The sequence below is a fragment of the Hemiscyllium ocellatum genome, chromosome 3 (assembly GCF_020745735.1).
Source record: "Hemiscyllium ocellatum isolate sHemOce1 chromosome 3, sHemOce1.pat.X.cur, whole genome shotgun sequence".
Taxonomy (NCBI): Eukaryota; Metazoa; Chordata; class Chondrichthyes; order Orectolobiformes; family Hemiscylliidae; genus Hemiscyllium; species Hemiscyllium ocellatum.
The window spans coordinates 83,571,094-83,597,910 of record NC_083403.1 but is presented as its reverse complement, the minus strand read 5'-3'; the positions used below and the strand labels follow the sequence as shown (position 1 = coordinate 83,597,910).

Sequence of the window (26,817 nt, the reverse complement as noted above, 5' to 3'; positions counted from 1 at the left end):
TTCTCAAATAGAAGGTGGTTGAACACTTTTTTAAAATGACCAGCTTTCCTAGCTTACGACACCAGTTAGATTTGCAAAGTTGTTTTCAGAAACATTACTGATAAACTACAGTGACTGACGCACTCAGCTCATCTCAGCATCATGCCATTAGTGAGTAGCATTACTGATATATATTTGGACCATGTGAAGCAAACCTTCTGGAAAGTTCCCTGCTATTGGGTGTCAGCTGATACAGTACCATAAGGTTTCTAGCTATCTCTCAACTCTGCCAAGACAAGGAAGACATGCAGGAAGGAAAATCTGTGACAAAATGTTGTGCATCAAAAAAACTTAGGAGAAATTTTTTAAGAAACTATTTCACTCATTGTATCTACGATGTTCAAAATGGCAGTGAAAATTCAGAATTGAATCTACTCCAATGCATTTTCTCTTCACTATTGACATTTGATCCAAACACTGGTGTTTCAAGTTACTAACTGGAGTTTCATCCACCCTTGCAGATTCTATTGTCACTGACAGCCGTATGCAAATGAAGATTGCTACATACCTTCAGAATCTTGGACTGTGAAGCTAATTCAGTCTCTATTTCATCTTGTATTGAAGTTAGTAACCCTGCATCGTAAAAGTACAGTATTTCCTACATTTTGGCATAGCCTTCCTAGCACTGCTGTTGTGTTTTGCAGTGAATTATTTTCACACTTAGTTTAGAAACAAATTGTGGAAGTAAATGCTCAACTTTATATGGACCAGAATCACAGAGGTTAGTCTGAAGAAAGGATTGTCAATTAAGTTTTATGTTTGTTCTTTTGTATCTGATATAGTCATTATTTCAGTGAAAATATATGCACAAGCACCTTTTTTTTATGCCAGGTAGAAAGGACAAAACTGAACACTACTAGTACCCACATTTTGAATCAGCAACAATTTTAGATTAATGCAAATGGAGCTTTAGAATATAGATACTTCAACAGTTTTGAAAAGGGAATAACTTTCTTCGTGATCAACACATGATTCACACTAACACAGGAAAATATTTCAGCCAACCCATATCTTTAGTTTCATTACAAGGGTGATATTTATAGATTTAAGCTATATTTAGACAAATGCTAGTGGACAACACCAACTGCCGCAACCTCTTTATAAATACATTGCTCAAATTCTACATGGGACCTGGAAAATAAAAAAATTTCTACTTTACTAAACATTAGTTCAATTTTTTTAAAAAGGTTTTATTTCAAAAATTAATTGCTCAGTGCAATGTACTAATCTCCTGCTCAATTTAACTATAATGTGCTTTCTGTTATTCTTGGGCCAATTAACTCTATAAACAAACTGGATGAAACACTGAATTTGGATAAATATGGAGTATCCATGACTGTGTACTAAAACCAGTATTGTCTATTGGAGACACTGTGGTACTCAAATTATTATTCTTGACATGTGAACCTACGCAATGCAAAATCCAATAAAGGGACCATAGCACACCATACTGCCATTGCTAAAACACAAGCTGACCATGCATAGCTCAAATAGTAGTTTCGTTCAGAGTACTGTCATATTAATGATATTGATCTAATAATCAATTGCTTGTCAAGGATTGATCAACTCCATAGGATAGCTTATTTATTACAGTAAAACATATTACAACTTATGAAATGGACATTACATCAAATGAACTGGTATCACAGCATGCAATTTGCAGGCCAACTTAAGGACATTAAGGACTACAGGTGCTGTGTAAGTATAAAGGCAAGGTGCACATATAAAGGGCATAGTTAATAATCTTTTGAGAATACTAGGTTTGCAGATGATACCAAAATTGGTGGTTTAGTGGACAATGAAGAGGTTACTGCAGAATACAACGGGATCTTGATCAGATGGATCAATGGGCTGAGGAGTGGCAGATGGAGTTTAATTTAGATAAACGTGAGGTGCTGCATTTTGGAAAGATAAGTCTGAGGAGAACTTATACACTTAATAGTGAGGTTCTGGGGAGTGTTGAAGGACAAAGAGACCTTGGACTGCAGGTTCATAGTTCCTTGAACATGGAGTTGCAGGTAGATAGGAAAGTGAAGAAGGTGTTTGGTATGCTTTCCTTTATTGGTCAGAGTATTGAGTATAGGAGTTGGGAGGTCATATTGCAGCTGTACAGGATGTTGGTTAAGCCACGTTTGGAATATTGTGCGCAATTCTAGTCTCCTTCCTACAGGAAGGATGTGGTGAAACTTGAAAGGGTTCAGAAAAGATGTGCAAGGATGTTTTGGAGGCTGATATGTGCTTTATAGAGGTTTATAAAATCATGAGGGGCAAGGTTGGTGTAAATAGATGCAGTCTTTTCCCTGGGTAGGGGGAGTCCTGAACTAGAGGACATAGGTTTAGGGTGAGAGGGGAAGGATTTAAAAGAGATCTAAGGGGCAACTTTTTCATGCGTAGGGTGCTGAATTGCCAGAGGAAGTGGCTGAGGCTGGTACAATCACAACATTTAAAAGACATCTGGATGGGTACATGAATAGAAAAGGTTTAGAAGGATATGGGTCAAGTGCTGGCAAATGGAACTCGATTTAATTATCTAATTGGTGTGGACGAGTTGGATTGAAGGTTCAGTTTCCGTGCTGTATACCTCTATGATTTTATGTGATCTAGAACTACCAGCCAGTTTACCAACATTGCGAGCCAAGGTTGCAAAGCAAATGCCACCAAGCAAGAGAGTTGTGATATGCTTTTATTCAATGGGCACCTATGTTTTCTTTCTGTGCATGTCCCACTTTGTGATTTGAACTGGTATTTACTTGTTGCAATAATATATAGGAAGGCCTTTTTATTTGAACTGACATTGAGAATCTACTTAGGTGTACATGTTGTACATACAGTTCAAGCACCCTTTATTTTTATGGCATTCCAAGTGCCTTGGACATGCTGAAACACACATTGCCATGGTGAATGGTCTCCATTGGTGTTACTGCCAGATCATAACCTCTCATACATATCCCAATGTTGCTCTACCCAGATTCAGACTGCAAAGGCTTTTCTTTAGTGCTGTACAAATTATGATGTGCTTTCTCTTAATCTCAGGCCAGCTAACTCCATAATCCAAATGGATGAAACTCAAGCTGATTTTCTGAATTTTAACAGGTCATCCATGATTATACACTGCCTAGATTTTACCAGAGGGGCTAATATGCACACATGGAATGTACACTGTTTAAATAAATCAAACTGTGTTGTTGATGCACAACAGTAAATGTAGAGCTCAACATTTGACTGGTGTATTTATGAAGAAGCACAGACAGCTTCCCCCCACTTAACTTGCCTGAACAAACAGCTCCCCTGTCATTTCTTCTTCCAAGGTGGAAGTCATCTGACAGTCAGTTCATTCATTCGAAAGGATAATCAGTATGCAATCCCCACTGTCCACTTATCAGCTATTTGCTGTTCTGGTGCAATACAATGCTCTCAGGTGCAACATCTGATTAATCAGTTCGTCATTCTCCTTCATGAGAAATTTGCAAAGAGAAACACCTTTGACTACAAGTCCATTAGGAAGTGGTCAGCACGTAGTACCCGTAAGACCCTGTGGGAAAAAGGAGAGGCTGGTTTCTGTCGGGTTATTTCCTGAGCAAACCGTTAGCCATTTTGCAGAATGCCTCATCAACAGAACTTTCCAACAAGCACCAAGACATTGCTTGGCTAGTGAGGAGTAGGGCACTACCTGTGAGGTCCTTCACAAATGCGCAGACTCTTGGCATCACCAAGATGGGGGGGTGGGGGGATGACAGCGGTGATATGAGACTGTCACACATCTCCACATCTCCTTCGGGAATGTGCCTTTGCAAAGGAAATCTGGAGAAATGTGCAGACATTTTTGTCAAGGTTCATCCTGAGTAGATTTGTGATGCAGGACTCTTCTATAAAGCTCTGTTCTCCAGGACGCACACTGAACTAAACATCAACTGCGTAAGAAGGACTATCAACTCAGTGAAGGACACTCTTTGGTCTACCCAAAACTTTATGGTCTTCAAAAGCAACTTTTTTCAAAAAAAAGTTGACCTCAACCACATTTTGTAAACTGCCACATTCCAAAGTCCAGGATCATGTGATGACGGATGCACTAAGTCTGGAGTAGCTGCTACCAGGGTGCAGTTGGAAAGATCACCACCTAAAGATCTTTCTGCTGAAGTTAAGTTGGGGTCCATTCAGTTATTGGACCCTCCCAATGCCTCAAATGTATGTAAATATAGACTTGTAGAAGTAAGAAATGGGCTTGTTTGCTGGATGCAGTCAAACTCCATTGTTTGTTTTGTTTCTTCATATGCTACTGTACAGAACTGAACTGCTTAAGTGACTGTATATGTATACAAAGATATTTATGAATAAAGTATATTTTTGAAATAAAAATTAACAGATGCTGCCAGACCTGAGTTTTTCCAGCAATTTCTGATCTTGTTTCTGATTTCCAGCATCAGCAGTTCTTTGTTTTTTAATTTAATAAATTATTGTTAACTGATTTCAATAACAACTTTTATTTCTACAGGCTAAATGTGGGGTTACAGGATATGGTGGGGTGCTGAGTCTGGATGGGATGCTCTTTGGTGTACACTCAATGGGCCGAGTGGCCTCCTCCAGCAGTGCAGATGTATTATGATTGGTTATTATCTGGATTACATATTTAGGGTGGACTTCAGCAAATTTAAAAAGTTTTACTCAAACTACACACCATTAGTGTTTAACACGCTTTCAGAATTTCACACTCTAGCTGTCTTACACTTATTCACAAGAACATATAAAGAGGGATGGACCCTGGAAAAACCTACTTGTAAAATGTAACACTGAACTGTGCATGGTGCAGTGTAATAATCTGGTTCATTAAAAGCAAACCAAAATTTACCAGTTGGCACTCTTGGGATGTGCAAAGGGTTTGTAGTGAATTCCTCAAGTCTTCAAATTTTTTTCATTTGTTGTTTTATAAATCATAGAATCCGTGCAGAGTGGGAACAGGCCATTTAGCCCATCGATTCCAGACTGATCCTCTGAAGTGCAGATGACCCAGACCCACCCCTCTACCCTGTCCCTGTAATTGTGTATTTCCATGGCCAATCCACCTATCCTGTACATCTTTGTCCTGTGGGAGGAAACCGGAGGAAACCCACACACATGCAGGGAGAAATGTGCAAGCTCTACACAAACAATCACACTTGGCTGAAATCAAATCCAGGGTCCCTGGCATTGTGAGGCAGCAGTGCTAATGACTGAGCCACCATGTCACCTCAAAAACAAAATCCATTAATAAAAAACAATAACTGGTATTATCTTTATGTTGTTGCTTCGGTAGCTGAACCAATCTTCTGGAATTTATCATAGAGAATCAATTAAAATGTTGACATTTTTAAGTCAAAATTTTACTTCCACACAATAGTCTGGACTTTGCGCTCAACAGACATGTGGCAGTCAGGGACTTCTAAAATAATGCAGAGTAGGCATTATTTCTAATTCTAATAGGCTACATTTCTAATTGGCCATGATCAGAGAATTCAGCCTATCGAGTCCACACCAAACATCTGAAGAGCATCTCTCCCAGTCCCACTTCCCCTCCCCCCACCTTATCCCTGTAACCTTGCATTTCCTACTGCTGGCCCACCTATCCTACACAAGTTTGGACTGTGGGAGGAAACCAGAACCCCTGGAGGAAACCGCTGCAGATATGGGGAGAATGTGCAAACTCCACACAGTCAGTCACTGGAGGGTGGAAACAAACCAGGACCTCAGACACTGAGACAACAGTGCTAACCACTGAGCTGCCGTGCTGCCCCTGAACAGAGCCACAGTGTGCAGGATGCTCCCTGAAAATTTTCCTGGCACTTCATTCAGGTTGACGTCACTTGGATGGAAAATCTAAGTCAATAGGTACACAGATAGAAAGTAGATTTTCAAGTCCATTCAACTTGCTTTTGCTTCTCACAGAATTATGCAACCTATTGCTAAGCTGCAGAGCTACATTTTTATTTCATATGTAGTCTAAAGTTGCAGCTTTGAACACGTGGTTATATTTATCTCAATAAATAGAGCTGAAAATGTGTTGCTGGAAAAGCGCAGCAGGTCAGGCAGCATCCAAGGAATAGGAGATTCGACGTTTCAGGCATAAGCCCTTCTTCAGGAATGAGGAAAGTGTGTCCAGCAGGCTAAGATAAAAGGTAGGGAGGAGGGACTTGGGGGAGGGGCGATGGAGATGCGATAGGTGGAAGGAGGACAAGGTGAAGGTGATAGGCCGGAGTGGGGTGGGGGCGGAGAGGTCAGGAAGAAGATTGCAGGTTAGGAAGGCGGTGCTGAGTTCGAGGGATTTGACTGAGACCAGGTGGCCTGTCTCCCCAATATAGAGGAGGCCACATCGAGTGCAGCGGATGCAATAGATGATGTGTGTGGAGGTGCAGGTGAATTTGTGGCGGATATGGAAGGATCTCTTGGGGCCTTGGAGAGAAGTAAGGGAGGAGGTGTATGCGCAAGTTTTGCATTTCTCGCGGTTGGAGGGGAAGGTGCCGGGAGTGGAGGTTGGGTTGGTGGGGGGTGTGGACCTGACAAGGGAGTCTCAGAGGGAGTGGTCTTTTCGGAACGCTGATAGGGGAGGGGAGGGAAATAAATTCCTGGTGGTGGGGTCCGTTTGGAGGTGGCGGAAATGGTGTGCACCTCCACACACATCATCTATTGCATCCGCTGCACTTGATGTGGCCTCTTCTATATTGGGGAGACAGGCCGCCTACTTGCGGAACATTTCAGAGAACACCTCTGGGACACTCGGACCAACCAACCCAACCACCCCGTGGCTCAACACTTTAACTCCCCCTCCCACTCCACCAAGGACATGCAGGTCCTTGGACTCCTCCATCGCCAGACCATAACAACACGACGGTTGGAGGAAGAGCGCCTCATTTTCCGCCTGGGAACCCTCCAACCACAAAGGATGAACTCAGATTTCTGCAGTTTCCTCATTTCCCCTCCCCCCACCTTGTCTCAGTCAAATCCCTCGAACTCAGCACCGCCTTCCTAACATGCAATCTTCTTCCTGACCTCTCCGCCCCCACCCACTCCGGCCTATCACCTTCACCTTGACCTCCTTCCACCTATCGCATCTCCATTGCCCCTCCCCCCAAGTCCCTCCTCCCTACCTTTTATCTTAGCCTGCTGGACACACTTTCCTCATTCCTGAAGAAGGGCTTATGTTTCTTGGATGCTGCCTGACCTGCTGTGCTTTTCCAGCAACACATTTTCAGCTCTGATCTCCAGCATCTGCAGACCTCACTTTCTCCTCAATAAATAGAGCTCAGGCAGTCTAATAAAGAGATTGTTTTTTTCTCCACACTGGAATTAATTTTTTTTTCCATTTTCTGGGTATTTTGCCCCTCTTATTCAGACGGTGCAGATTCCATGGAATTACAGTTCCTCTGTGCCTGCTACTAACTGATTGTGGATTGATTCTAAAGATTAATTGCACCTCTACTACTCTACCCAGAGACCAGATCTCTACTGCTAAATCTTTGTCTGAAGAAAGGCCTCCTGACATCAGTCCTGAATTTGCATTTCAATCCCTACCACCTGTAATGAGATGATTTAGTCTGAAGATTCCAGATTAACATTTTGTTTATTATTCACTGTTTGACATCACTCTGTTCAAGTGTTGCAGTTTCATTTTCTACATATTTCTTCATGGACATAATTAGTCAAACACATGGGACCAAACCACTGAACAGCTTAAATGCCACTTATGTGACTGGAGTGAGGCACTTCTTGTATAGTGGTAGTATCTCTACCATTGAGTCGGGAGCGGCAGGTTCAAGCCTCACCTGTTCCAGGGGTGTGTAACAGCATCTTGATACATATTGATTAGAAATTTTTTTTTTAAATTTACAAGTTGTAATGCAGGGCAATGTTTCTACCTCTGAACCAGTATATCCTGGTTCAGGTTTCTGATCTGGAGCTGTGTTATAACAAATCCAAAGAGGTTGATTAAAATAAATACAAGCTGTGTCTAGGTGCAGTCTGAAGCAGTCTCAGTACATTTTGAACTCTACTACCTAACTGATATAGTTCAGCTACTAACAGATTTTACTGTTGCCAGTGCACAATGAATTAACATGGAGAAAACTTTGGTTTATTTCATTCACTTTGATGGAGATTTGTTAATAGTTAAAAATAGAGATTAAACTTTGGATCTTTATGCTCAGTGGGCTACTGATTTGGTAATGCTACTTTCTAATTAAGCAAATGAGAGAACTGGGTAAACATATAATGAAATACATTGTTATTTAGCCACTGAAAATGTCCCCAGTTTAATTTTGAGCCAGCAGGATAAACGAGACTAATTTATGTAACATGATAGAAGCTTGATGGATATTCCTTTTATTAGGAGAGATGACATTATGTTCTGTTGTGTTTATAACTGATTGTGAAATGGAATTATTGTTTTTGATGAGTATTTACTGTATGACATCACCATCTTTTCCAGTAGTCACTCGTGAGCAGCTCAAATCAACGTTTCAATGGACACACCTGTTGTACAAATATTACAAAAACAGATGATCATAAAAAGCTTATTGCAAACTTCAGTGTTTAAACTACAAATATGACAGACAGTACACCATTTTGAAATATCGTTGTATAGGGTCTTCATGCTCATTCTATGAACAGACTTGTAACTCTAAATAAAATCCCTCTGCCTTGCATGATGAAGGACCTAACTTAGACAGCATTACCTTAACAAACAGTTCGATTTCAGGGTCCTTGTCTAATCCATTAGCAGGATCCAAGTCAGCCATGTCAAAGTGGGTTTAGATCCTCTGATCCCCCTGTTGTTCTTCAGTTCAGAGCTTCAATAATCCATAAGAAACCACTCACTCATGTCTGCACTAGGACAGTTCCATCAAGATATGAATATCATTTGGTGAAACTTAATATCACCAACGTTTTCCTGCCATCTAACGAAAACTTTCATTGAAGAAGAGTGTGCTACAATTCCAGGCTGCGATACACTACAGGTAATGATCTTTAGAGAAAGCAACAAGTACCTCTAGTTTCATTTTTCTTTACAGTGCAGAGCTTCTCTCTGCCTACTTCTATTAATTGTGCATGTTCTAAGTGAGATAGGAAGGCAGCCAAAAATAGTCTTTGGCAGTAAGAGAGGGGCTGGGTTACATGTAGAAGGAGGAGCCAACCTGTCAGCAACCACTAACCTCTTTTTATTTACTTTCTTTCAACCAATTAGGCAGACAGTTCCTTTCACCTCACAGATTAACATCCAATTCATGCTGGCACACTGAAAAATGCCGAGATTATTCAACATAGGCAGACATTCATCATCTCACCCATTCATTGAGTGAAACTGAACCTGCAGCTTTAAAGCCAAAAGCAGTACACCATATTTATGTTTAATCTTTATGGACGGGAGGTGGGAAGGATGCATCATTATGCCGACTACAGTGAAATCACACACAGGAAGTCTCTTCCCTAAATTCATTGCTGCAATTGGTAGGACCAGAAATTAGTCTTCTGATAAGTTCATGGGGACTATTGGCTTTAGACATCCTGCCCTGAAATTCATTAAGGTAGGACCTAACCTATGCCAAGAGATTCATTTAAAAAAAATCTTTTCACAATCATTAGGGAAGTGCTTGGGTCTATGTTGCTCATGCAACATTGAGTCTGAACTTGTAAATGGCCCCAAAATAATTTCCATCTCCTAATGCTTATTTTATCCATTGAATTGTGCACACACTCAGATTTATCCCCTAAGATTTTTTCAGATAATTTTCAAACCGGCAGTACTGTCATTTAAATCAGCTGCAGCCTCAGATAATGCAGCATTTGCAGCAATATTGAACTGACTTTTCTCATAGATTTCCCCCACACCACAGAGCAGGATTTGTGGTCGTGACTGTGGTGATTCTCAACAGCGACTGCAGCTTGCAACTCAGTGAAACAAAGATTGGATCCAATCATCTTGTATGACTGTAGCTTGGTGCTGCAGTACTAAAACAATTCTTCATGTCATTTTTAAAAAAAATCAAATACAGTTTTACTGTAGACACAGAGGCATATTTAACATATAGCCAATTTTGAGAGCTTATATAATTGAAAAGACCTTGCCGAATGATTTAAATATTGGAAATTTCCAGGAATACATGCTCACAATTTCCCACCTGTAAGTGTTAGAAGATCAGTAGCACCATACCAGTGGTTTATTGATGGTCAGTGTGGCTTGGCAGCTGGGGTGCCTAACTACCATTCCTAGCTCAGAACCTGTCATTACTCCAGCTGATCTTACTGGACATGTCAGATTCCAGATAGAACCTGTCTTGATAGATTATAATTTTATTTGTTTTGGTTCTATACAAATGATCTCTTGCTGAACCATAAGCGCACATTTCTGCTTACTGTGTATAAATAAAATTCCAAAAAAATGATAAAATTAAATAATCCTAACTATATACTTACAATGCAAATACAAAGATGTTAAAACACAGTAAAAATATCATCACATTAATTGTAAAACACTCCTTCATAACTTGAAAAGAAACAAAGCTGGTTTGATATATTACCTAAAACACCCCTGGTAGAGTAACACCATTCATAAATATTCATACTGGTATCCCTATATCTAACACCTTGGCAGTTATATGTCACTTGGGACTTCAATTTTTAAACTGGAATTGTGATAGCTCCAAAAGGAATCTGAGGTTCACTGCATTCAACTTAGGTAACCACTTCTGAACTGAGATTAACACTAAATTATCATTCCAAGCTAATCAAATTCAGTTAAATCCATCACTCTCTTCTTAGGACTGCTCTATACAGCTATCCTATTTCAAAATCTTCAGAGATGTGCAAACAAACCTGAAGTTGAGTGTGCAACAGCGCCTCCTCCAGGCTTAAAAAATTCCACAGCACATTAGAAAAGCCTTTGAGGCCCCATTATATACCAAGTTGGGTCACAAGTAAAGCCTTTTCGTGAACCAAAAATTAATCAATCACTCTACAGCTAAAGTTTCAAAAACCTTTTAGAACAAAGTGCCATGGCTATAGAAATACAGCAAACTTTGTTTTAACTGGCAACTTTTGAACCAGGAAAAATTATATCAAAAATCATAAAGTTTACAGTTTTATTATGTCCAATATTATTGTTTTTAAAAATGTATTTACCTTAATGAAAATACATTGGTTACGGCCACACAAAATATTAACAGTTGCTTCAATTTCGAGAGAAGGAAGGACTGTTACCAACAGAGTTTATTTTGGCCTTTTTGCTGCTCTATTGTGCAGTTCAAGCAACTGTAGGTAATTAAGGAGCACATTACTGGACAACTATATTTTAAGACAGGCAACATGAGTTCTGTGGTGCCTAACTGGATGACTGGCTTGTAGATAAAATTTTAATTTCAGTTCAGTCGAGATGTCATTAACCTTTCGGGTACTGACAGTCTTACATGACAGAGTTGGGCGGCATGGTGGCACAGTGGTTAGCACTGCTACCTCACAGTGCCGCGAGACCTGGGTTCAATTCCCGACTCAGGCGACTGACTGTGTGGAGTTTGCACATTCTCCCTGTGTCTGTGTGAGTTTTCTGCAGGTGCTCTGGTTTCCTCCCACAGTCCAAAGATGTGCAGGTTAGGTGAATTGGCCAGGATAAATTGTCCGTAGTGTTAGGTAAAAGGGGTATGGGTGGGTGGCGGGTCGGTGTGAACTTGTTGGGCTGAAGGGCCTGTTTCCACACTGTAAGTAATCTAATCTAAGTTATACAGCACATAAGCAGGCTCTTTAGTCCAACTCTCCAGGCGGACCAGGATTTTTAAACTGAACTAGTGCCATTTGCATTTGTTTGGCCCATATTCCTCTAAAGCTTTCCAAATATCTTGTCCAAATATGTGTACCTGTCCAAATATCTTTTAATATTGTAATTGTACCCACATCTACCACTTCCTCTGGCAGCTCATTCCATATGAATACCACTCCCTGTTTGAAAATGTTCCCCGCAGGTTCCTGTTAAATCTTTCCCCTCTCATCTTAAACCTATGCCTTCTAGTTTTGGACTCCCCTATCCTGGGGGAAAAACCTTGACTATTCACCCTATGTATGCCACTCATGATTTTATAAACCTCTACAAGGTCACCTTCAGCCTCCTATACACCTGGGAAAAAAAAGTCCCAGCCTATCCTGCCTCTCTTTATAATTCAAACCCTCCAGTCCCAGTAATATCCTTGGAAATCTTTTTTGAGTTAATCATATCCTTCTTAAAGCAGGGCAACCAGAATCATACACAGTACTCCATATATAGCCTTATCAATGTCGTGTACAGCTGAAACATGACATCCCAACTCCTGTACTCAATACTCTGACCAATGAAGGCAAGCATACCAAACACCTTCTTCACCACCCTGTCCATCTCTGACACCATGTTCAAAAAATATGTACCTACACCTCTAGGTCTCACAGTTTGTCTTCACAGGCCCTACCCTGGTTTGTCTTACCAAAATACCTTTCATTTATCTGAATTAAACTCCATCTACCATTCTTCAGCCCACTGCTCCAATTGATCAAGATTATATTGTACTCTTCAATAGTCATTTTCAGTGTCCACAATATCACCAATTTTGGTGTCATCTGCAAATTTACTAACCATGTCTCCAATATTGTGATTCAAATAATTTCTATAAATGATACAACAGTGGACCCAGCACCAATCCTTGAGGCACACCATTAGTAACAGGCCTCCAGTCTGAACAACAACCCTCTACCATGACCCTCTGTGTTTTTTTGAGATTTAGACATCTGCTGTTCACACTCCCTCAGCAAAACTGCTTTCTTTGGCCTACATATCTCATTGGTAAACACCAGGCCCATTACAGTGAATTTCTCCAGTCCAATTCCAGTTCGTTTCAGGCTCTGACAAAGTGTCTTTAACTCTCGTGCTCTTGGCTACAGAGAACCTTATCTATACCCTTAATGTACTGTTCCCAAAGTTTCTTTTCACTCCCTTAAACCACTCCCCCACCCCCCCGCAACTGACTGACCTACTGTAGCATGTTGCTGTGGTCATTTTGCTCATTTTCCCTACAATGCCTCCTTTCATCCACAAAAACCTGGAACCTCTTAGACAATTGCAAGAGGATTTCAAAGGGTATGGAGTATAACAGTCGTGAGGTTTTGCTAAAACTATACAAGACACTAGTCAGACTACAGCTGCAATATTGTGAACAGTTTTGAGTCCCTTATCTAAGCAAAGATATACTAGCGTTGGAGGCATGCCAGAGAAGGTTGACTAGGGGGTAGGCTGATACCAGTATGGAAGGACAGTAGAGGAGATGTTGAGTAGATTAGGCCTGCACTCATTGGAATGTAGAAGAATGAGAAGAGGCTTTATTGAATGACATAAGATTTATAGAGGCCTTTACAGGGATAATATGGGAAGGTTATTTCCCTTTTTAGAAGAGTCTAGGACAAGAAGCCATAATCTCAGAATAAAGAGTCTCACACTTTTCAGAAGGTACTGCATGTGTGGATTTTTTTACTGCAGAGGGCTGTTGAGGGCAAGTCGTTAACTATATTCAAGACCGAGATAGACATATCTTTAAACAGTAAGGGAATCTAGGGTTATTGGGAAAAGGCATGAAAATGGAGCTAAGAATTCTCAGATTAGTGATGATCTCAATGAGATTCGGGATGCATTTCCTACTTCAGCTACTATCGCGTTTTTTCAGACATCACATGGAAATTTCTATCACTAACGTAATCAACCTACAACCTGCAATACAGATGGTTCTATGCTAACAGTGCATAATTCACAAAGTTTTAACGGTTTTGTACATTAAATACAGCGCTACGTCTGAATTACAATATATCAGTCAGTATTAAATAAGTATGTGCCTTGTGTCAGAAGCCCTTCTGGCTGATTTAGGTTACCTCTAAACTCAACAAATCTGGAGGTAATCCTCATTCATAAATGAAACCAATTCCGTCAGATTCAGCCTTGACTAGGTCTATCCTGATTCCTGATAAAGCGCTAATGCTCGAAATGTCTATTCTCCTGCTCCTCGGATGCTGCCTGCCTGCTGTGCTTTTCCAGCACCACACCTTTTGACTCTGATCTCCAGCATCTACAGTCCTCACTTTCTCCTAGGTCTATCAGACAGCAAATAGTCTATGTGCCTCAACAATAGCTTCTATCAACATTGCTCAAATTGCCAAGAGTACTTCATCACTGCCACCCTGGGATACCTTCTGACAGGAAAACCCAACAAAGAAGGAATAACCACCCAAAGTAACAGTTATTTCTGAATGTTTTGATATAAAAAAAAAGGGAAAATACCACATGCCTGAGAATATTGATCATAATGATTCGTCCTAATTCTGTGACATGGAGGAACTGGTATCACAGGACTGATAGTAACTTGTAATTTAAATAGTGTCATGTCTCACTGGGGCAGCATGCTCAGAAAAGTTAAACATTTTTAAAAAGCACGCAGAGTTTCCCCAATTTATATGACTTTTAGACCTAGAAAGATAGGAAGTACAGATGAGATTTCTGTACTGAATAAGAATCACTATTTATTGTAAATAATTAGACTCTAACTACTAACACACAGTCATAAACCATTGACACATATGGCTACTTAAAAATCTAATCCTCTTAAAAATGCACCCTTTCACATGTACACAGTCAGACGGGGTACATAGGTTCCTCATTCTTAATGAAGGGCTTTTGCCTAAAATAGTGACTCTCTTGATCCCCAGATGCTGCCTGACCTGCTGTGTTTTTCCAGCAGCATACTCTCGACTCTAATCTTCAGCATCTGCAGTCATCACTTTCGCCCGGCTAAATAGATTATAATAGCAGGAAAAAGCTGGAAAGACAGTTCAGCTGTCTTTGTTTCCAGGTATTGTTATTCAGATAATCTTATGGCTCTCCTTCCTGTCAAAAATGTCTCTGACTTATCAGTTGTAACTCACAGCTTACAGCTATTGAAGGAAAGGTAAACTGGTTTCTTCAGGTTTACAGTGGGTTTTGATGCCAGATTATAGAGAGACCATTCCCAAGCTGGGGAAGAGCCGAATACTTCTCTTTCTCTGTAACTTGTTCCCGGGTGCAAGCTGTTCAGTCATCTGAGAATCAGTCACACAAGCAAAAGAAGGTCAATGTCACTAATAACTGGTCACTAGTCTATAGATCAATCAACGTCTTGCCAACAGAAGTTGCATTAATACACCCCTCAGCACCAAACTGTCTGTAACTCTGTAATTACTGTTTATTCCATTATTTGCATGAAGCCTGCAATGGGTGTAAGGTTACTTGCTTTCAAAACTGTTGCCAACCATTCAACCAGTTTTTTTTAAAAGGCAACCGCTTCTCATTTCAGTCCCCAATTTTTAAAAATACAAATTAAATAAAGGCAAGGTCCCTTTAACAGGCATTAAATCGAAATATTAAGCTTCAATGGAAAGAATTCTTGCTATGTTCATTTCAATCTTCAGAATGAATATCAATGAAATTTGAAACCACCTGGAAGTTGTGGCTTATGAAATATCCTTGATATGCAGTCCCAGGAGAAAAAAATAGGTGTTCTAATGATCCAGAATTACTGTAATGGACTTTCAAAGTCTTAGAACATAGAACATACAGCACCGTACAGGCCCTTCGGCCCTCGATGTTGCGCCTACCTGTGGAACCAATCTGAAGCCTGTCTATCCAACATTATTCCATTTTCATCCATATGCTTATATCCAATGACGATTTACATGTTCTTAAAGTTGGTGAGTCTACTACTGTTGCAGGCAGTGCATTCCAAGCCCACTCTACTCTTGAGTAAAAACCACTTCTGACATCTGTCCCATACCTATCTATCAACACTCAAGTTAAAACTACATCCCCTGGTGCTAGACATCACCATCAGTGGAAAAAGGCTCTCACTGTCCACCCTATTTAACCCTCTGATTATCTTATATGTCTCAATTAGTCACCTCTCAACCTTCTTCTTTCTAACGAAAACTGCCTCAAGTCCCTCAGTCTTTCCTCATAAAGCCTTCCCTCCATACTAGCGAACATCCAAGTAAATCTCCTCTGCACCCTTTCCAAAGCTTCCACATTCTTCCTATAATGCAGTGACTAGATCTATATGCAACACTCCAAATGTGGCCAAACCAGAGTTTTGTACAGCTGCAGCATGACCGCGTGGTTCTGAAACACTTTTCCTCTACCAATAAAAGCTAAAACACCATATGCCTTCTTAACAACCCTATCAACCTTGGTGGCAACTTTCAGGGATCCATGAAGAGACACTGAGACCTTTCTGCTCTTCTACACTATCAAGAATCTTACCCCATTAGCCCAGTACTCTTTATTCTTGTTACTGCTTCCAAGGGAATCACCTCACACTTTCTGCATTAAACTCCATTTTCCACCTCTGAGCCCAGCTCTGCAACTTATTTATGTCCCTCTGTAACCTGTAACATCTTTCAGCACTATCTACAACTCCACTGACTTCAGTGTCATCTGCAAATTTACTAAGCTATCATCCTTTTATGCCCTCATCTAGGTCACTTACAAAAATGACAAACAGCAGTGCATCCAAAACAGATCCTTGTGGTACATCACCAGTAACTGAACTCCAGGATGAACATTTCCCATCAACCACCACCCTCTGTCTTTTTTCAGCAAGCTATTTCTGATCCAGAATGCTAAATCACCCTCAATCACATGTCTCCGTATTTAGTACAATAGCCTACTGTGGGGAACCTTATCAAATGCTTTCTTGAAATCCTTACACATCACATCAACTGCTTTACTCTCATCCACCTGTTTGGTCACCATCTCAAAGAATTAAATCAGGTTTGTGAGGCACAACCTATCCTTCACCAAATCATGTTGACTACCCCAATCAACTTATTCCTTTCTGGATTATTATAAATCCTATCCCTTATAATCTTTTCCAACACTTTACCCACAACCAAAGTAAGGTTCACTGGTCAATAATTATCAGGGTTGTCTCTACTCCCCTTCTTGAACAAGGGGGCAACATTTGCTATTCTCCAGACTTCTGGCACTATTCCTGTAGACAATGACAACATAAAGATCAAAGCCAAAGGCTCTGCGATCTCCTCCCTGGCTTCCCAGAGAATCCTAGGATAAATCCCATCCTGCCCAAGGGACTTATTGATTTTCACACTTCCCAGAATTGCTAACACCTCCTCCTTGTAAACCTCAATCCTACCTAGTCTAGTAGTCTGTATCGCAATGTTCTCCTTGACAGCATTGTCTTTTTCCAGTGTGAATACTGACGAAAAATATTCATTTAGCACTTCCCCTCTCTCCTCGGACTCCACACACAACTTTCCACTACTATCTTTGATTGGGCTGAATCTTTCTCTAGTCATTCTTTTATTTGTGACATACCGAAAGAAAACTTCAGGGTTTTCCTTGATCCTACCTGCCAATGACTTCTCGTGTCCCCTCCTGGCTCTTCTTAGCTCTCTCTTTCGGTTCTTCCTGGCTAACTTGTAACTCTCAAGCACCAAAACTGAGCCTTCACATCTCATCCTAACATAATCCTTCTTCTTCCTCTTGACAAACGATTCAACTTCTTTAGTAAACCATGGCTCCCTCGCTCTACTACTTCCTCCATACCTGACAGGTACATACTCATCAAGGACACACAGTATCTGTTCCCTGAATAAGCTCCACATTTCAATTGTGCCCATCTCCTGCAGTTTCCTTCCCCATCCTATGCATCCTAAATCATGCCTAATTGCATCATAATTGCCTTTCCCCCAGCAACAACTCTTGCCCTGCATTATATACCTATCCCTTTCCATTGCTAAAGTAAACATAACTGAATGGTGGTCACTATCACCTTATTGCAGCAGATCTTATTGTTTTCAAATTAGTCCATAAACATTTGATGCAAAAAAACTTATAATTCTAAGATAGAACCTTTGATTAAATTTGTAATCCATGTGGTAAAACACACTACAACTCTATCCCCTAAAAAAGCCCTCTAAAATATATTTATCACAATTCTTTGTTCTGAGGAAGATGAAAAAGTACTGTTTGGTATCAAGTTATGTTTTTCCCCACATTTAATATAGTGATTGTAATGATGATAAATTATTCTTAATTGTAGTATGTATAATTAGGTTTGTTATGCAGTACTGATAGTCTCAGTAACTCCTATTCAGAAGATACACAACCAGCTAGAATATTAATCTGATTATAAATAATGCAGTTACTGTTTTTGGTAAAAGTCTCTCATTTTTCTAAGCACAGAGCATTTGTTCAGATAAAATTGTCATTTAGCCCTAGTAAATAATATTTAACATTTCAACACTTTTAGATTCCTAATTTGAAAGAGTACAGAACCAATCAAGTTTTTCCTCATTATATTTTGAAACTAATGTAATCGATTTAATGACCTCTTTTAAACAGGAGTGATCGAATTACGCATTCAGCAGAGATTAATCCAATCCTGTGATCTCTTTAGTGAACATATTCATTAACGAAGTGATTCCTGAAATATATAAAGATAAAGACCGATCTGTTACAGATGCAGGCAATTCCAGAAATGTCTGAAGTTTCTTGAGTAACAGCATTCTTTTTTACCCCCATAAGAATGCAAATGCAAGAAGTATTCTTTCCAGTTGACACTTCTAAAATGAATTACAGGATTCAGTGCTGGATCAAGTCAAATTCAAGCTAGTGAAGTTTACATAACACAATATTACAATATTGACCAGATCCAACTGATTCAGGTGTCGGATTTGTGAGGTTTTCAGTGTGATGATGCTTTCTATCAAGAAGACTTAATTCTCAATCCAGTCAACAATTAACAACATGTATTACTCAAAATTCAAGTTTTGGTACACCAAACAGGTTTGAAATAAAATGAGGGATTAGCTAGATGGTGCCTTCAGATGTCTAGTAAACAGAGTTTGCTTTTGGGAATGCAGGTGGGACTTGGTACATTTGTTTCAAAAATTAATAAAGAACAGCATGTATAATTTCATATACTGGTGTACACTCAGGACAAGAAAGATAGAGAGAGAGAGAGAGAAAGAACACTAGTTAGAGACGATGCTTGAACAAGAATGTAACACATTTTTAAACATTCATTCAGAGGATGTGGGCTTTGCTGGCGAACCCAACATTTATTTCTAAGGTTAGGGACATTACACTAAACTTATAAAAGACACTGCTAAGACCTCATCTAGAGCCTCTGTACAGCTCTGTTGCCACACTACAGGAAGGATGTGAATGCATTTGAGAGTATAGAAGCACTTTACAAAAATGCATTTGCAGTAAGAAACTTCAGTTATGAGAAAAGGTTGGACAAATTGAGGCTTTTTCCTGAAAAAGATGAAAATTAAAGGAGATTTGATAAAAGTTTACAAAATCATGTCAATTCTGGACAAAGTAGAAATTCTGTGATTCAATGATTAGTGCAGAAAGGCATGCCAGGATCAGTAACAGGCATGCTAATAAACGGGAGGTGTCAACCGGGTGAAACAACAACACAGTGATATTGCACACTAAACAGCATGCAATACATCTAAGCATTCTCAAACCAATGGATTGGGTCAAAGCTCTAGTCTTGCCACATCCAGTCATGAAATGGCGTGCACAGTTAAACAAGTAACTGGAGAATATTTCACAAACAAATCCGTTATCAATGATGGAGCAGCCCAGCACATCAAGCAAAAGGCATGGCTGATGCATTTGTATCCATTTTTAGCCAGATCTGCCAAGTGGAAGATCCACCTTGAGCCTCCTTCTGAGCTTCACAGTATCACAGTTGTCAGTTTTTGACAACTGGATGAAGCCATCATTAAAGACAGGGATATTTTTGGAGTCGCCTCCTTCTATTAGTTGTTTATCTGTCCATCAGTCACAACTGGATGTGACAGTAGTGTCCAGCTTTCTTATGTCCCATTGGTTGTGGAATTAATTAGATTTGTAAAAAGTATATTGCTCCTGCTGTTTAGCATGCATGTAGTCTCATGTATTTTTGCCAGGTTAGAAACTCAATTTTAGGTTTGCCTGATGCTCTTCCTAGCATGGTCCTTTTAAGGTGTCAGTGAATCTGGTCTGACAGTAATGGCAGATTCTGAGCCAACTTACAGCTGAACATAGAATACAATTCTGTTGAGGCCCACAGGATCTTACAAATGCCCAGCAACATGCCACTAGATCTGTGCTAATTCTATGCCACTTAACAAGAGGGTATTGTCACACAACACATGGATTCCTCATTGTAAACTTGAGACTCGTATCAAATATTTTAATAAGTCATGGCAGTTCCCTGCAACAATTATATAAATGTACACTGTTCAGAGTAATTTGTGACTTCCTAATGCTGAAAAAAAAATCATAAGCTGTAAACAGACAATCCAGCCAAAATGTCACTCCCTTAGTGTTACACATGCAATTCTGAGGGACAGGTTTGACAGTAGTTTGATAAGGTTTTGCTGTTTTAAGTCATAAACCCCTGCACTCTAGGTGGCAAGTGAAAATATTGACATCCTGAATAACTTGAGATTTGAACACAAATACTTTGTATGATGCCAGGATCTGTGCTGCTGTGCAAGTGAACTGATAGTCAAGTAAAATGTTCAGCAGCAGAATGAGAGAACACACTGCTATTTTTATATACCAATTCTATTTTTAGCTGAAGTCAAAGTGCGAGATTGAACCAATCATGGACAGACAAAGTCGCTGAGCTCATAATGTGCACACCCTAGTTCAAATTCCATTTAGTGAAGCTATCAATCCAAACAAAGTCCTTTATTTAATTTGACCTGTCTGAACTCAAGCTTTTCAGAGCTGCATTTTTCTTACCCTGCAAATTACTCGGTTTTAAAAATCTCCTTTTGAACAATTATTTTGAACCCTGAATTGATTAAAGTTCTATTATCATAATGGGCTTTCATTATTTTAACTACATTTGAACTAGTACACATTATGGACTGGTTAACACAATGGACAGTTCAAAATCACGAATTACTGAGTTTCAATTTAAAATAATTAAAGCGAATCATTTTCCAAATTCAATTCAAATGGGCCAGAAGAATATTCTAAATTGGAAATAAATATAATTGGAATATCTGCAAAGGTTACTTTTAAAAAATCAAACTACAGCCAAAATCCTGTTTATAAAGTTAAATTGTTGCATTGTTTAAAACACATTCTAGTCTCCCTGCTATAGAAAAGATGTTGTTAAATTTGAAAAGATTTAGAAAAGATTTATAAGGATGTTGCCAGGATTGGAGGGTTTGAGCCATAGGGAGAGGTTGAATAGGCTGGGGCTGTTTTCCCCTGCAGCAACAGAGGCTGAGGAGTGACCTTATAGGGATTTATAAAATCATGAAGGGTTTAATAACCAAGGTCTTTTTTCCAGAATAGGGGAGTCCAAAACTAGAAGGTTTAAAGTGGGAGGGAAAGGATCTGAAAGAGATCTGAAGACTTTTCACTCAGGGGGTGGCGCAACAGATTGGTAGTGGAGGGAGATAAAATTACAACATTTAAAAGGTACCGGGATGGTTACATGAATAAGGAAGGTTTAGAGTGTTTTAGGATAAATGTTCGCAAATGGCACTAGATTAGTTTACAACATCTAGTCAGCATGGATGAGTTAGACAAAAAATTTGTTCCCGAGCTGTATAACTCTATGACATTGGAGTGTGCTCAAGGCCAGTTTTTAAATTGTTTAATGTTTAACTAGGAATCATCATGCTCAAATAATACTGCTGTGTTATTCAACAAAAGTGCATAACAATACTAAGAGCAAGACAATGAACCTTTCCTTAAGCACCCTCATACCTTAGGATCCTTTCCTGATATTTGATCTGAAATAAGACATTAATATTAACTTGATGGAAATGAACTGAAATAAATGCACAAATAATTGGAATCACCAAGCATTCGTATATCCCCCAAGTAACACTAAAGACAACTGTATACAGTCAATCACCTAGAAATTACAGATATAACTGCACAGGGTTGCCATTTGACCAATATTTCTATTTCAATCAGAACTATATAGTCTAATCTATTCGACTGTATTTCTTTTGTTCCTTTGAATGAAGCATTGGTGAAGAAAACCTTCTATCCCTACCTAGTCTGGCTTACACATTACTTCAAATTCTGGGGTTATGATGGCCTGTTAGTATTCTCGCTAGACTATTAATCTAGAGACCCTGGAAATGTCCTAGGGACCCAGGTTCAATTCCTGCCATGGCAGAGAGTGGAATGGGAATTCAATAAACATCTGGAATTAGAAGTTCAATGAAACCATTGTCGAAAAAACACTAATGTCCTTTCGGGAAGGAAACTGCCATCCTTACCTGGTCTGGCCTACATATGACTCCAGACCTAAGCAATGTGGTTGACAATTATTTAATTGCTCTGTGGGCAATTTGGGATGGACAATACATATTGGTCTAATGAGTGATGTCCACAATCCATGAATGAATTATGAATAGGAAGGGTTTAGAGAGATATGGGTCAAATACTGGCAAATGTGACTAGATTAGTTCAGGATATCTGGTCAGCTGTACAAGTTGGGTCTGTCTCCGTGTTGTACATCTCTATGACTCTATTGAGGAGAACTGTGAGTGAACTAACAGAAATGTTAAAAGCCCATTTTCTCCAACATAAAGATTTGTGGATTTTAATTATTTTAACTAAATGTGAAATGGATGTAGATGTTTCTGTTTTTATTTACTTAGTCATTGTTGAACCAAGTAGCTTCATCAAATACATTGCACTTTCCTAGAAAGATGTTTTACTGCTGAAAAAGTAATGTTAATATTTCTCATCCATCCACGAAGGTTAGCTAAAACATGAAGAGTATAAACTGGGTTATGCTTGCATTTACGTTTATGTTCATGTTAAAGAGACAAAATGTATCTTCACAGAATAAAAATGATAAGAGACTGTGAATCACTCAGATCAGGAAAATCCTCTGTATTCAATGTTACAGATAGTTCTAGTCTGAGCATTGCATTCCACCCAAGGTTGTTTTTGCTCAGAGTAACCTATATTTTGATTTTTAAAATCTACAGTGCCTGTTAAAACACCACAGAAAAAGCACTGACCGCATCAAAAAAAAACAATGCCTTGAGGAATGTTGTGAAAGAGATTTTAAAAGGAACAAAAATCATTAAGTGCAACATGGTGTACAAATTATAAAAAACATCAGATAGAATTTGAATTGGTTAAAATTCCCTTACAGGAATAGGTTATGAGCAAAGCACTTGTTGATTTGCTGCACTGTTGTCAGCCCAACAATAGAAGAACTGCATCACAGCACATCAATCCTCTACGCACTGCTACCCTCTGGAGATGAGTGTTTGAATAGCATGCACTATAGTCACAACCAACAGAATTTTCCAGGTCCACCCAAAACTTTTAGAAAGGCAGGCAAGAAAATGTAATTAGATGGGAGGCTTTATGAATCTATAGCAGGGAGTAGGAGATCAACTTATAACAAATTATAAATGGCCTAATTCACAAAATGGGGAGAGGGAGAATCAATTTAAAGAAGTTTACAGACTGGATGCAAAGAAATGGAAGGAAAAGCAACTTAAAGGGAATGGTTATCATGGCAATGGAATAATCCTAAGGAATAGAGGTAACAAACTGAGATTGAGAGGGTACAGTCAAACTAATAGGGGTATAAGGGACAGCGTGGGAGCTGAATATTTGGGGGTGGGGAATGGGGCTAATCAATGCATTCGGGAAAGAGAAAGAGTAGTGGAAATGAATGTTGTAGTGAGGAGTGAAGCTGGGCCTCAGGATCTCTATGAAAGTAAGATATCAGGGAAAAGAGCAGCAATGTTGAGTGAATTAGTAAAATGGACAAAATTAAAAGAAGAAGATTGAAGAAGGACAAAGAAGATCTCCAGAATCACGAAGTGCTTCGAGAGGGTCTTCATGGTTGACATCAACTCGAGCCTTCCAGCTTACCTCAAACCCTTGCAATTTGCCTACTGGTGAAACAGGTCCACAGTGGAGGCCATTTCCCTAGCCCTTCACTCATGCCTGGAACATTTGGATAATACAGATCACTACATCAGGCTCCTACGCATCGACTACAGCTCCGTTTTCAACAGTTTAACCTTAACCAAACTAATCTCAAAACTCAGAGACCTCGATATCAGCTCCAAACTCTGCAAGGATCCTCAGCTTCCTGATCCTTAGTGAAAATAGACAACTGCACCTCCTCATGGCAATCCTTAACACCGACGCCCTGCAAGGATGTGCATTCAAACCCCTACCGTACTCCCTTTACACACTCAACGGTGTGACTAAATTTCGTACAAATGCCATCTATGGGTTCACTGACGACACCACTATTGTAGGTTGGATATCAAACAATGATAAGTCAGAATACAGGAAGGAGATAGAGTGTTTGGTGTCATGGTACGATGATAACAACCTCTCTTTCAATGTAAGCAAAACAAAAGAACTGATCATCAACTTCAGGAAGACATGTCCCTATCTATATTAATGGAACTGAGATTAAGAGGGTTGAGAGCGTCAAGTCCCTAGAGTGACGATAATCAACGATCTTTCCTGGACCTCTCCTGTAGATGTGACAGTTAAGAAGGTATAGCAATGCCTCTTCTTTCCCAGGAGGCTTCGGATATTTGGCATGTCCATGAGGACGTTTATGAACCTCTATGGATGTGCCATAGACAGCATTCTGTCCGGCCAGCTATGGCAACTGCTTTGTCCAGGACTGTAAGAAACTACAGATTGTTGCGTACATAGCCCAGACAGCCAACCTTGTATTTATTGACTCCATTTATCCTGCTCGTTGCCACGGAAAGGTTGCCAACATCAAAGATCCCTCTCTCCCCAGTAATACTCTCTTCTAACCTCTTCCATCAGGCAGAACATAAAGAACCTGTAACAACAGGTTCAAGAACAGCCTCTTTCCTGCTGTTATCAGACTGCTGAATGGACTTCTTTAATTTCAAATCTAATATTGATCTTGCTTTTGTGCACCTTCTGTGTAGCCATAACCTTGTATGCCTCACTCTGTCTAACCACCCTATAATCTGTGTGTCCTTGTATGTTATGATCTGCCTGTACTGCTCACAAAACAAAACTTTTCACTGTACTTAGGTACATGACAATGATAAATCAAATCAAAGGGGAAACAACAAAGCCATCAATAATAATGGTGGAGAAAACTGTACTTCAAAGGCGAGGACTGTAAAAGGGAAACATGAAAAAGTAAATCAAAGCTTAAAAATGTAGTACAACCATCTTGTAAAAATCTAATTCTGTCAGAGTGATCCTGAGAATGCAAATGCAAAATGAAAGGGTCCCAGGTTTGTTTTCACTTAATAAGGAAAAACAACACGTATCCAAAAGGAGCAATCGAACAGAAACCAGAAGAATTGATTATATGAGCTCTGTGTTAATGACCTTGTATTGAAGGTAAATTATCAGTCAACTTTAATGAAATTAAAGGTAAAAACTTTAGAAACAGCTATCTTATCACCTTCAGACAATCACTAACCTTTCACAACATGGGCATCTAAGAATCACTAGCAATTCTAGTAGTTCTATTTGAGTGGGAGGGTGGTGGGATGTCACTGGTCAATCAGGCTCCTGTGTATAAAAGTGAACATTAAGATGAAACTGTCACGTTTGTTGGAAGGATTAGGCAGCAAGGGCTGTACCATCTGGGGAATGAAAAGCAAACAGATACACATTGTACTCTTTGGCATGCATTCCTGTTTTTTCACTAACATCAGACCAGATGTTGGATCCATGCACCCAGTAGCAATCTTAGTACTAATAGACTAAAAGGTAACGAAGAAGGAGAAGGACAACAAGATGGGAAGACCAATGAGAAAAGAATCAGAGACATTAGCCTTAGAGGACTCCAGCAGTCTACACACAAACAGCAAATTTTAAATTTTAACTTCACCCATCGCATTCTTCTTACTAGTATTGCACTTGAACAGTCATAGCTTTGGAGATTTAACGTTCACCTATCTATCAGTGCAGGGAGGTAGGGTATGTTCAAGCATAGAGTGTGAATTCATCTAAGCAGCTTATACTAGTTGGATATAAAGAATCAAAATGTTAATGAAACTTTGGCTAAGGGTGGTGCATCGTAACATGAGCATTTTTTTTTTCTGCGGTATTTTGGTGTAAATGACAATAACAAAATATGAGATTCCCCAACTAGGGAATGTATGCTTTCAGCTGAAGGCACCTGACAGATCATCAGCTTCCTGACTCCTCTGCTGCTTGTTGTATGTAAGTCATGTTGAAAATGTAAGAAAGAGGGGAAGAGTGAAAAAGAATGAGATGCAGGCAGTGACACATGCAAGAAATGGAACAATTTAAATAAAACATTATCAGAAGTAAAGCAATGCCATAATTTGCCTTTACTGTATCTTCTGTACTAACATTTACATCAAAAGCCATCTTGTTAATTCATCTTTAAACTGTCATATGGTTTTGATTTTATTGAGAAGGAAGTTGCAACATTGAATTAAAATGAATTGAATTAAATTAATTGTCACGTGTACTGAGGCAGAGTGAAAAGCTTTGTCTCGCGAGCAATACAGGTAAATCACAGAGTTAGTAGCATAGATAAGTAAATAATAGGTAAACAGTGGCAAAAACAAAAACACATAGGTACAGGCGAATGTTAAGAGTTTGTGAGTCCATTCAGCATTCTAACAACAGTAGGGGAGAAATTGTTTTCAAACCGGATGGTGCCTGTGTTCACGCTTCTGCACCTTCTCCCCGGTGGTAGAGGTTGT

At 39.5% G+C, this 26,817-nt stretch overlaps 1 protein-coding gene across 3 annotated transcripts in view; it reads right to left on the bottom strand.

Annotated features, from left to right (window-relative positions):
• The window catches only part of LOC132806563 (chloride intracellular channel protein 5-like), a 111,854-nt gene that overhangs the window by 44,662 nt on the left and 40,375 nt on the right, over positions 1-26,817 (bottom strand). The window contains exon 1 of one of the 3 annotated variants that reach the window (XM_060821256.1): positions 9,054-9,092. The exons of 1 other annotated variant lie outside the window; for it this stretch is intronic. In XM_060821256.1, the coding sequence (XP_060677239.1) occupies positions 9,054-9,065 (12 nt within the window). In that variant the 5' untranslated portion in view covers positions 9,066-9,092. Of the gene's footprint in view, positions 1-8,741; positions 9,093-26,817 lie in introns of those variants that run through there. One more of the 3 variants, XM_060821255.1, reaches the window with a different exon arrangement.